At 40.3% G+C, this 12,691-nt stretch overlaps 1 protein-coding gene across 7 annotated transcripts in view; it reads left to right on the top strand.

Annotated features, from left to right (window-relative positions):
- The window catches only part of ptprfb (protein tyrosine phosphatase receptor type Fb), a 172,440-nt gene that overhangs the window by 127,988 nt on the left and 31,761 nt on the right, over positions 1–12,691 (top strand). For all 7 annotated transcript variants that reach the window (XM_058418582.1, XM_058418585.1, XM_058418588.1 and 4 more), the window contains 6 exons: positions 2,654–2,771; positions 5,410–5,988; positions 6,265–6,362; positions 7,909–8,165; positions 10,236–10,317; positions 10,949–11,179. In XM_058418582.1, coding sequence (XP_058274565.1) covers positions 2,654–2,771; positions 5,410–5,988; positions 6,265–6,362; positions 7,909–8,165; positions 10,236–10,317; positions 10,949–11,179 — 1,365 coding nt within the window. The remainder of the gene's footprint in view (positions 1–2,653; positions 2,772–5,409; positions 5,989–6,264; positions 6,363–7,908; positions 8,166–10,235; positions 10,318–10,948; positions 11,180–12,691) is intronic.

Raw genomic sequence — 12,691 nt, 5'->3', positions numbered from 1 at the left:
GAAAAAAAAAAAAACCTCTTGTTAGTGAAGAAATCTTACAAAATGTTAAAGAAAAATATTTCATTTACAATATTTGTCTTTTTTAAAAAAATTTAAATATTAAAATATTTATATTCTAATCTTCATATATTTAATAATATATTTTGTTGACAGATTCGAAGTCATTAATAGAAATGTTTGCGGTTGTGGCAGTAAGCCGTTTCAGCTTCTCTGCGCTACACGACACACGATGGTGCAGATGCTGGAGCACAAATCTTCCCTTTAGAGTCCAGAAAAGATGGTGTGTGTGTGTGTGTGTGGTTATGTAATACAGGCTGGGTCAGAACACGACACGCTCGTCTCACTGCTCCTCAAAAAGTGTTGGAGCTTCTGCTAGAAAATCCTCTTAGCGCTGAGACTCAAAAAGGAAAAAGGGGCGGAGGAGAAAAGGGGGCGGGTCCGAGATGACAGCACATCATCAACTTGGATCAGATTTTCAGAAAGGAAATGTTAGCGCCTGTAAACGTCAGTAGCTCAGAGAGGTGTAACTTCTAAAGTGCATGTGGTTAAAATCTTCAGATTCTCACACCGATTTATTTCGAAAGCCCGACGTTCAGCCGTGATCCTAGACGCCGTTCCCAAGTCACGTGACGCACGTCCTCAAGCCCCATTTATTCCATCAGTCAGCCATGTTGCGAAAGCGGGGTGTCAACTGCCTAATGAGGCTGTTAATGAAGTGTGACTGTACGCTGCACCGCCAAGTGAACACACACGGCCTGTTTATAGCCCTCACACACACACACACACACACACACACACACGCACACACTCAGACAAGCAGCAAATCCAAATATTTTGTTATTCTTGAAGGTGTTTCTGTATAGGATAAATGATATGTGTAATATTTTAGCTACAGCTGCACAGAAACGGTCAGGTTTACTGTAGCTGCATTTCAAGAAAGTTATAATTTTGTAAAAATTTTATTAATATTTTAATGTTTTTTCAAATAAGTATTTTTATTTTTTTATTCTTTCTTTTTAAACATCGAAAATAGAATTTAAAAAACTTTTTTTTAATACATACATAATAATTTCATTTCATTTCTTAACCATTTAATAAAAAATAAACTTAATTTTTAAAGTATTTTTATTGTATCGGACAAATCCGAGCGACTGTCCCGAGCGATTCCTCGGACCGATCCTTCGCGACCGCATCGTGATCCGTCGGTTCTCTGAGTTCTCCGCTCTCCAGCTCAGTTCTCTCCTGTAATTAGATCCGGGAAAATAAAACAGAGTAGAAGCTGAGGCGTTCTTTTCTCCCGTCATTCATGAGCTCTCATTAAACATGTTTAGAGACGTTATGAAGATAAACACAAAGCAGGTGTGTTCTGTTCCCAGTGCCTTACCTCCATCTATTCATCTGTGTGTGTGTGTGTTTGCGTTCATGCTGCCGCTTGCGTGTGATCTGTTTGTTCTCCGCTGAGCTGCTTTTGTTCCAGCGTTCGGCCGGTTCCACGCCGTGTGTGTCATTGTTCTGTCACGCTGTGATTAACTTGGTCATTACAGACATGTCCGTCAAACCCCGCCCTCATGAGGAGGAGAGGGCGAGTCTGGTTCTGCTCTTTCCATTCAGAAATCCACCTGCGTTTTCAGTGAAACAAAATATTCTGGAAATATTCAATTTTTAATGTTCTTTCTTCATCATCTGGATTTGTTGAAGCAGTTCCACTTAATCTTAAAAAATAAATAAATAAATAAATAAACAATACTTCGTTGTCACCACATGACCCTGATGTACTGTCAGAATTATTTGTTTATTTATTATTTTAAATCATTATTTCTTCGTACCATTTTGTAGAAGCTTTAAAGAATTAAACAAAATGGCCGACACAACCGTTTATTGAACGTGTTCTTTGCTAAATCTAAGTTTACTTTTCTCCATTGGACGAACAAACCATAAAGCTAACAAATCAAAAGAATCACTTTGTATTCGACTCGGGGAAACGACTCATGTGCTTGAAAGCTTCTTAAAGGTTATTTCACTAGTGTTGAGTTATTACAGGACTAATAATAACATTAAACTAGCTTCCTCCTGACAAACATCTGACGCACCTGAGTCTGACTTTTCATCCGTTTCCTGAATCAGACTCGTTCAGCAAAACAAACAAACCAGAACGTCAGCTCTGACTGTCAGGCTCTGAAGATTTGTTTATTTTGTTCACAAGTCTGTCTCATCCTCAGTATTAAGCTGAATTAAGTTCTTTTCGGGTTTAATTTTTTTCGCTAAATAATATTAATAGTAATAATAATTATTATAGAATGTGCTCTGAATTTCCAGAATGAATCGGCTATAAGACACAAATTCAAAAGTTCCCATGTTTTTGCGTCCTCTTAATGAAAGCGTCTCTGGCAGAACTCTGACACAGATGGTCCGGTTTCTCTGGTTGCTGGTTGTGTGGTTTGGAATAAAAAAAGATCTTCCCGTGGTGGAAAGTGTGTGTTCTCAAAGCCTTTAGAGCCATCAGAGTGTCCAGCGCTGCTGCTGGGCGATTCAGAAAGTCTGATGGTTTTAAACTGGGGCGTGTGTCCAAGAGGGGTGTGTGTGTGTGTGTGGGCGTGTATCGGAGGCTCAGGGTGTTGGGTTATTCAGGGCTCAAGCAGTGTTTGTTTAACAGGAAGCCATCATCTCTGGTCTGATCTCGGAGACTTCATACTCGGTCACAGTAGCGGCCTACACCACCAGAGGAGACGGAGCGAGGAGCAAAGCCAAGGTCATCAAAACCACAGGAGCAGGTACGAGGAGAGGAGTCGGGATTTAAAATAATATAATAAAATGGTAAAATTTCTAAACAAACACACACAGAAGTTATTTGTGAATATTTGAAAAAATAATATCAGTTAATTACATGATTCGTTGTGTAATGAGTACTTTTTATTAAATTATTAAAACTAATTAATAAATTATTTGTAATAGTTTTAATTATTTGTTGCTGTTTGAAGCTCTCCAAAAAATTAAATGAATTTAAAATACAAATCATTAAAACAAAAAAAGGTATTATATAGTTCTTTCTTTATTTATCAATAAATAAATTATTATTATTTATTTATAAATAAATAAATAAACATAAATGAAATTAAATTGAATGTATTTAATTTTATTTATTTATTTATTTATTTATTTATTTATTTATTTATTTATTAAAAAGATGTAGAATATTTTTATTACAGATTAGGTTCAGATTATTTCGATCTAGCTTTGATCTAAAATAAACCCTAAAACTGTAATATAAATGTGATTTTAACTGCCGGTAACGGAGCCTGAGATCAGCAGAACCTTTTCCTCTCTAAATGATGTAAAAACCTACGAGCATGTCATTCTCTTCAGGTCCTGACAACACAATAAAACAATCTAAGCTCTAAATGATAGAATTAAAAACGATCGTAATTGACGTCAGACTCGCTGCAGCCTCTGAAACGGCAGAAGGTCTCTGGATAAAGCCTGAATAAAAGTCTGGAAGAAATAAAGCCTCGGAACGATGAGTCATGATGATAAACTCTATTAAAGATGAAGTCTCTGTAACAGCAGGCCTCAGAAAATTAAACAAAATAAACTAAAACTCCATACAACATAAAGAGTGTAACGTAGATCTCCAAAAAAAAAAGGACACCTGTGAAGGTCATACTGTAAATCTGAATAAAAACGGTCAGACTCAGAGGAACCAAAACGTGAGACCAGACCAGACCTTCTACCTAAAATTATATGCAGGTACGAGCTGTTCCCGCATAAATCACGATGTCTTTCACCTGGATCCCAACAATAACACTATCCAGGATGAACCTGAGGACCAGGAGAAGGTTAGCTTCTGAGAAACAATCAGAACGAAGTCCATTGTTCAATTTACATTAATAATTTTCACCAAAAAAATCAATTTTTCCACACAGTCTAGTCTGTTTAGCGGTAATCTTTGGTTGCTAAGCAACATAATGGGCTTTAGAGATTAAAGGGTGTTCCGATGGCTTTAACTCCGATACTTTCTCGCCGGTGAATTAGCCGCGATGAGAAACGGCCAATGAGAGTTGAAGAGGAAATCAAATTCATCTACTTGAACTTCTCAACGCATTCCTCTTGTAAATTCCTCTCCTGTTCCACCCTGCAGTCCCCAGAGAGCCTGCGGGGAGATACAGTGAGGTCTTAATTGTATATATGGACCCCAGGAAGGATAGCAATAAAGCGCTAAATGTGATTAAAATGGCCTTAAATGAAGTCAGACTCGCTGTCTCTGAAACAGTAGGCCTCTAAATCGAAACCCGAGTCTGAAACTCTTCGGGGAGCTCCAGGAAGATTAGCGTCCGCCAATGCAACAGCTAATGGAGATCCTAATAAAGTCTAATAAAACTGTAAATGGTATTAAAATGACCTTCAATGAAGTCAGACGTCCAGGCTCTGAAACGGTCAAGCGTCTGGAAAAAAAAAGTGGGAGCGGAAAGAAAAAAAAAAGGTCTAAAACATTTCCGAGTACTCATAAAAAAAAACAAGCGAGGCACGCGGCTGAATGGAACTCAAATGGTCTTTGATTAGCAATTAAACAAAGAGTGGTATTAAAGTGGTATTAAATGACGTCAGACTGAAATATTAAGACTGTAAATGGAGCCAGAACGCGGCGTTAAATCCAGACAGGAACTCACCGTTTTCTCAGCCGCTAAAGATACATATATTTAATATCGCTAATAATTATCGAAGTAAGTGGCTGTTAGCAAAGCGTCCAGGCAGGATATTGATACCATGATTAGTCTGTGATGATCTAAGGCTAGTCTGCTAAGTTGATGATAAACTCCGAACCGCTTCGGAAGAAGAAGCAGCAGCATGCGTCTAAATTCCAGGTGAACAGGAGATGTGTGAGGTGTTTAACTCGAACCCGTCTTAACTTGTTAAATATCCTAATCCCTCAATAGTGCAGCAGTTAGGTCTTAATGACCGTCTCTTTAGCAGTTGTTTCTCCCTGGCTTTTCCCCACAACGCCCAGAGAAACCACAATCAGAGCATTTAGCTCGTAATTTTATGCCGACCCCGGGACAGATAGCAATAAAGTATTAAACAGGATTAAAATGGGCTTAAATGAAGTCAGATGTACTGCCTCTGAAACACTGGGGCGCGAGATAAAGACCAGAGTCGGAAACCCTTCAGGGACCATGGAAAGGTTAGCTTCTGCCAAAGCAACAGCTAGTGAGAGAGCTGTAGCATTAGCAGTAAAACCTAGCCGTCGTGAAGAGCACTGAAGCTGAATGAAAATGAATAGGACTAGAGACAAGGTCTGAACCCTTAATCTGGTTACTTTAGTCTGTGTCTCTGAAAACATACATGTTTAAAGTGGACCAAAATGTTCTTCTCTTAAGTCGTATTTCTTCTTCTCCACCGTTTCCTTGCTTGCAGTTCCTGGTAAGCCCACCATGCTCATCAGCATCACGGTGGGCAACACGGCCCTCATCCAGTGGCAGCCTCCAAAGGACATGCCAGGCGAGCTGATTGGCTATCGGTTACGCTACAAGCGCTCGGATGAGGAAATGTTCACGGTGCATAACTTCGGGAGCACGGACGACCACTACACGGCGACGGGTCTCTTCAAGGGCGCCACCTATAGCTTCCACTTGAGCGCCAAGAACCGCGCAGGCACAGGAGAAGAGTTTGTCAAGAACATCAGCACGCAGGAGGAGGCTCCCAGCGGATTCCCGTTGAACCTGAGCGTGGTGGGCCTGACCACCACGACCACGCGGCTTACATGGGCGCCGCCGGCCCCTGCTGAGCGGAACGGACGCATCACTCACTACGTCGTCGTTTACAGAGACATCAACAGCCAGCAGAACAGCACCAATCGAACATCAGACACCAACATGATGCTGAATGACCTCCGACCGGACACCACCTATGACATCCGCATCCAGGCTTTCAACAGCAAGGGGGGTGGACCCATTAGCCCCAGCATTCAGAGCAGGACCATGGCCACATCACCAGGTCAGTGCTAGCAATGAGAACCCATATAACACTGGTTAAAGTTCATCACTTTGAAATCTTTCTCATTTCCATCTCATCAAATACACCACGCTGTAAAGCTTCACGTGTTTAACCTGAACCGTTTGCACATACAGCAGGCTCCAGAATCATCTAAACATCACTTCAAAGTAGTTCTAACTATTGAAAAGGAATATTTGTGTATAAGTAGCTAGTTTAGCTAGTTTTAATGGAATTAGCTAACTTGCCTTTTTCATTTTTTTTTAAAACCTTTGCTAGCTTTCGCAACAAGTTTTGGCGTCAGAGCGGTGATGAAGACGTCCGTCCTTCTGACCTGGGAGCTTCCGGAGAACTTCAAGTCTCAAGGGCTTTTTAAGGTGCGTAAAGTTTGCAAACAGTTGATCGATGTTCTGTGAAGTGTAACCTTTTTCATTTGCACTTGTGCTAAAAGAGAACCGAATGCTAACGTCACTCAGAATCTTTCCTTTGGGAGGCGGAGCCTATGGCGCCTGGGGTGATTAAATTAAAGAAAGTGGAAAATTATGCGAATTTTGCACTCTAGACTTATGAGAGTACTTTGCAAATCAACTGAGTGTTTCTAATGCATCCGTTTATGGACTGACATAAAAGAAAAGGAAAAAAAAAAGAATATAATACTAAAAGCCTGTATAGGAAACTCCATCTCTGATTCTCTAATCAAGGTAATTAGGTGGCAAACGCTAAACGTCCGAGGCTTTTAAGCGCTCTTTCTGCATATTGACTCAGGTTTGAAGGAATCCACAAGCCACAACATTACTCCATCGAGAAACATCTGGGAAATGTTTCCGTCAGGGTTAGCATGCATTTGAAGAGACTGCAAGTCTTCATCACTGCTCTGTCCATTACGCTAATCCATTAGCGCAGAAAAATCCTCTCCCATCACGTCTAGCGACTGTCTGTTTTTTTTGTTTTTTTTTTACCTAAGGCTTCTTTAGTTCTGCGTTATCGCTTGATGTCGCAAATGAGTGCCGAAAGCCACCTGTAACGCATCTGATTCTTTGAAAGAAGGAGTTGATTCATTTTCCTTAACAGCGGCTCTGACAGTAGTGCAGTCTCACATCACAGCTTTATATTAATATTAATGCGCTCGTTGAATTAATGAGCGTTTCTATAGTAACGGCACGGTCACGTGGGAGGCGCCACTTAAAGGGATTTAAGCCTTCTGAAAGGTGATGGTGATTATCGATTAGCGCTGGTTATTTATAACAGCATGACAGAGGGTTTTATTCTTTAATTTTTATTTTAGAATTTCTAAAACAATATATAATTAATTATTAATATTTTTATTATTTTATTTATTTTCTGTTTATTTACATCTTTTGTTTTATTTCATCTTTATTTATTTATTTATTTTTTAAATTTTGTGCACTTTTTAGGATTTTTAATTATATATTGTTTTTAAATGTTTACAAAGATTTTCTGTAAATAAAAATCAGTGTAAACAAATGGCGTTTCTTTTCCTCCCCTCGCTGTAGATTTTTTTAATTTAATTTTATTACAAAGATTTTCTGTAATTAAAAATTAGTGTAAACAAATTCTGCATGTTTTTCTCCCCGCACTGTATATTTACTTTTTTTTTAATTATTATTATTAATTTTTTAGTTTATTTATTTCTTTATTTTTGAAAGTTTTATACACTTTTTAGAATTTTTATATATATAAAATTGTTTACAAAGATGTTCTGTAAATAAAAAGTAGTGTAAATAAATGGTGCGCCTTTTTCTTTTAATTCTTTTAAATTTTATTTTATTTTTGTTTTTATTTTTTTTCACGTTTTGTACACTTTTTAGGGTTTTTTATTATATATATATTTCAATTGTTAACAAATATTTTTCAGTAAATAAAGCTCAGTGTAAATAAGCTCTCCCTCTGCCCTGGCTGTAGATTTTGTATAACCAGCAGAGCGTGGAGGTTCAGAGCTACGTGAGGAGGAAGCAGATCACGGGCCTGAAGCCCGACACTAATTACTCCTTCGTGTTAATGAGTCGAGGGAACAGCGCCGGAGGACTGCAGCAGCAGGTCTCCATCAGAACCGCTCCGGATCTCCTCAAAACCAAACCCGTCGTCTTCAAAATCGACGAGAACAACGCCGGAAAAATCACCATCAACCTTCCCAAAGTGCCTACTACAGCAGCCATCAGGTCAGTACCAGCACACAGAGGAGTGACCATGGGTTTCTGAGGAGAATGTTCTCACCACACGCTAGCTAGCCAAATTACCACAGGAGGTAATTACTAGCAAAAGTTACCAGTTACCACAGGAGGCTATTGCTAGCTAAATTTACCGCCATCTGCTATTGCTAGCCAAAGTTACCACAGGAGGTTACTGCTAGCTACAGTAAAGTTACCTCAGGAGGTTATTGCTAGCTAAAGTTACCTCAGGAGGTTACTGCTAGCTACAGTAAAGTTACCTCAGGAGGTTATTGCTAGCTAAAGTTACCTCAGGAGGTTACTGCTAGCTACAGTAAAGTTACCTCAGGAGGTTATTGCTAGCTAAAGTTACCACAGGAGGCAATTGCTAGCTACAGTAAAGTTACCTCAGGAGGTTAATTATTAGTTAAATTTACCTCAGGAGGTTATTGCTAACTAAAGTTACCTCAGGAGGTTATTGCTAGCTAAAGTTACCTCAGGAGGTTATTGCTAGCTAAAGCTTTTATTTTTTGTTTGTTGTCACTTGTTCCAGTTTTTGAGTGACTGAAAGACACTTTTTATAGTGGATTTTAAACGTATTTATTTTAAGATTTTCTCATTTAGTCTTCATCAGATCTCTCCATCCAGACCAGCAGTCTGGAACATTGTGACACGGCCGGTGTTTATCTGACCGTCCGGTTAGTGTGATGGAGTCGGATTGTTAAATCTGTCGTAAAAACCCAGTCTCTGTCCAAAATAAAGTCTGAGTGCAGTCAGGCAGAGAGGCTGCGGTTGCCAGATGCGTATAAAACCTACAACGCAAGCAAAGGGTTCGGGGAAACAGACACACACACATATAAACACACACACACACACATCTGCCAACTCAGCACTCTTTTCCCTCTCTCCCACTACTGCTTTTTTTCTCTTTCACTCTCCTAGTTTTTCTTTTTTTTTCCACTTTTTTCTTCCTTCCATTCTGTCACTTCTCTAAACGTTTCCTTTCTCTCTGTCTACGTTTTTTATTTTATTGCCTTTCACTCATTCTACCCCTCTCTGATTATAAGTGAAGTAATTATATTATTAGTAGCTGCTTAGCTAAAGTTACTATAAGTGGTTATTGCTAGCTAGCAAATTTTACCTCAGGAGATATTGATCTTATTGGATTAATTACAGATGACTGCATGTCTGTGTACTAAAGTTACCTCAGGAGATTATCTCTAACCTTGCTAGCCTAGCTTGCTAGCTAACCTAGCTTGCTAGCTAGCAATAATATAGCAATCCTGAGGTAATCCTGAGGTAGAGTTAGCTTGTATATCTAAAAATTCAGTGTCACTTCAGTGTTTGCTCCTGAGAGGAAAGCGGTGTTTGTGTGACGTCCTGCTGCTCTGACTGCAGTGACCGAATCGTGGGGGTTTCTGATTGACCCTCAGGAGGAAACTGTGGGCTTTTATAAAAAACGTATTTAAAAATTCAGATGCAATAATCTTCACTCTGCTCTCAGTGTGGAAAAGACTCAAGAATGAAAAACATGAAAAAATTCTTTCTTTCTTTCTTTCTTTCTTTCTTTCTTTCTTTCTTTCTTTCTTTCTTTCTTTCTTTCTTTCTTTCTTCATTCCTTTCTTCCTTCATATCTTCTTTCTTTCTTTCTTTCTTTCTTTCTTTCTTCCTTCCTTCCTTCCTTCTTTTCTTTCATCTTCCTCTCCTCCCTGCTATACCTCAGCACACCCTCTTCATGCTCCATGTCCCACTTTTCTTCTCCTTATATCCTTCCTCTCATGTTTTTTTTTCCTTCACCCCCTTTTTCCCCCTTCTTCCCCTCATCTGTCGTCCATCTGTCCTTTTTTAAAATATCTTTTAATCACACATTCCACATGTTTTTATATCTTTCCTTATCCCTTTTTGATGATCAACTCCTCACCTGTAAACTAAGGCATTTTCTCCTGCTTCATATGTATAATGGATGATATTCCACTGTGTGTGTGTGTCTGTGTGTGTGTGTCTGTGCGTGTGTGTGTCTGTGTGTGTGTCTGTGCGTGTGTGTCTGTGCGTGTGTGTGTGTCTGTGTGTGTGTTTGTGCAGTTGGTATTACATTGTGGTTATCCCGGCATCGCTGACATCATCAGGCAGGTGGGAAAATCCGGATGAAATAGACCTCCATGACGTGAGTCCAATAAGAATAACAACAACAATAATAATAATAATAATAATAATAATAATGCATGTAAATCAGTATGTGCATAAATTAATAAATAAATAAAACTGGAGAAACAAAATCAGATGTGTTTTTGGCAGAAAGGAAAGGATAAAGTGGGACAGATGGAGGGAGAAAAGGAGGACAGGTGATATGTGAGGGAAACATAGGAACAAGGGGAAGGAAAGAAAGAAGGAAGAGGAGGAGGAGAAGTGAAAAGGGAGGGGAAGGAGGGAAGATATTAAAGGTAGGGAGGAATGGTTAAAAAAAGAGGAAGAGTGTGAAAGAATATATGGCGTAGACGGGAGGGAGGAATGGAAGTGATAATAAAAGGAAAGGAAGGAAGGATGGAAAGAACTGATCAAAATGGGTAGGAAGGAAGCAGTAGAAGAACGGAAAGAAGTGATGGGAAAGGAATGAAGGAAAGAAGTAATAGAAAATGGCAAGGAAGTGTAGTGATAGAGACAGAGGAAGGAATCAGCGAAATGATAGAAAAAGGAACGAAAAAGGATATAAAGAAGAAGCTGTAGGGGTTATTATGGGATGTATATCATGAGTAGTACTCGAGACTCATCTCAGTTTCTCCTTTTCTTCTCATTAGCTTCTCGAGGTCAATAAAATTTCTTCATTGAGGCGCCGGCGCCGTTACTCTGAACCTCCGAGACCGTACATCACCGCCAAGCTGAAATACCTTCCTGAGACGTTCACCCTGGGAGACCAGCAGGAGTACAACGGCTTCTACAACCGTCCAGTGCCGAGCCTCACAACGTACCAGTGCTTCGTCATGGCTGAGATAAAGGAGCAGAACCTTCCCAACGCCAATGAGAAACAGGTACAACTCAACACCTTCCACATCTCCACCATCAGCTCTACACTTTCCACAACTCCACCATCTCCAGGATTCCACCACCTCCACCATCATCTCCACACCTTCAGCATCATCTCCAAACCTTCCACACCTTCACCATCATCTCAACACCTTACTCACCTGCACCATCTTCTCCAAACCTTCCAAATCACACCTTCCACATCTCCACCACCTCCACCATCATCTCCACACCTCCACCATCATCCACACACCTCCACCATCATCTCCACACCTTCCAAACTTCCACCATCATCTCCACACCTTCCACACCTCCACCAACATCTCCTCCCCCTCCACACCTCCATCATCATCACCACACCTTCCACAACTCCATTATCTCCACACCTTCTACACCTCCACACTTTATAACTTCCACCATTATCTCCTCATCTCCACTCCACACCTCCACATTCCCACACTTCCATCACATCTCCACATCACATCTTCTCACTTCCACATCTCCATGCCTCACACACCCACATCTCAATGTCTGGGCTCTCACGCCACAGTGGTGAGGTCTCCAGGGAACCCGGTTCTCTAAAGAACACCACTCACAGCTGATGTGTTTGTGAAAGGTCACGGCTAATTGGGCCGCACTGGAGAAGCGCTGGTCAATTACAGTCTTTAGTGTTAGCATGTGTTGATGTTAGAGCGGCTGTTTACACACACACACACACACACAAACACACACACGCACACGCAAGACATTACAATGCGCGAGTGTGTGTGTTTGTGTGTGTGTGTGTCTTACCCTTCTCAAGCCCTAAAAAGTTCTTTCTTTCTTTCTCTCTTTCTTTCTTTCCTTCCCCTTTTCTCTTTGTTCTTTTTTTTAAGTCATCCCTTACATTCTCTGTTATGTTTACAAAGTATATAACATAATCAAATCAGTAAACAATAGGACAATACAAACACACACACACACACACACACACACACCGGTTTTGACTTTGTATTATTATTTTTAATAAAGTTCTCTCGTCTCTTACGACACAGACGAGTCGAGGTTTGAGACGGAGCCCAGGGCCAAGTGGTGCATCTGTATGTGTGTGTGTGTGTGTGTGTGTGTGTGTGTGTGTGTGTGTGTGTGTGTGTGTGCGTGCCTCATAAAAAAAAAAAAGACAGCTCTAGGGCCAAAAACAATAGACTCAGCGATTAAAAATGGCTCATAATTCATCAGAAACGACAGGAGAGAGAGAGAGAGAGAGAGAGAGAGAGGGAAAGAGGGAGAGACAGAGGGAGGGAAAGAGCGAGAGAGAGAGACGAGAGAGGGAGAGACAGAGAGAGGTAAAGAGAGAGAGAGAGTAAGAATAGGAGAGAGAGAGAGAGAGGGAGAGAGAGCAAAAGAGTGAGAGACAGGGGGCAAAGAGAGGGGGGGTCAAATAAACACACAAAACCAGGTGTGTATGTAAAACATGATCATTTACACAAGTGAGGACGAAGAGAGAGGGGGGGGGGTTAAACAAAAGACAGAGGGAT

The sequence above is a fragment of the Hemibagrus wyckioides genome, linkage group LG20, assembly GCF_019097595.1.
Source record: "Hemibagrus wyckioides isolate EC202008001 linkage group LG20, SWU_Hwy_1.0, whole genome shotgun sequence".
NCBI lineage: Eukaryota > Metazoa > Chordata > Actinopteri > Siluriformes > Bagridae > Hemibagrus > Hemibagrus wyckioides.
This window is presented reverse-complemented; position numbering and strand designations above follow the sequence as displayed.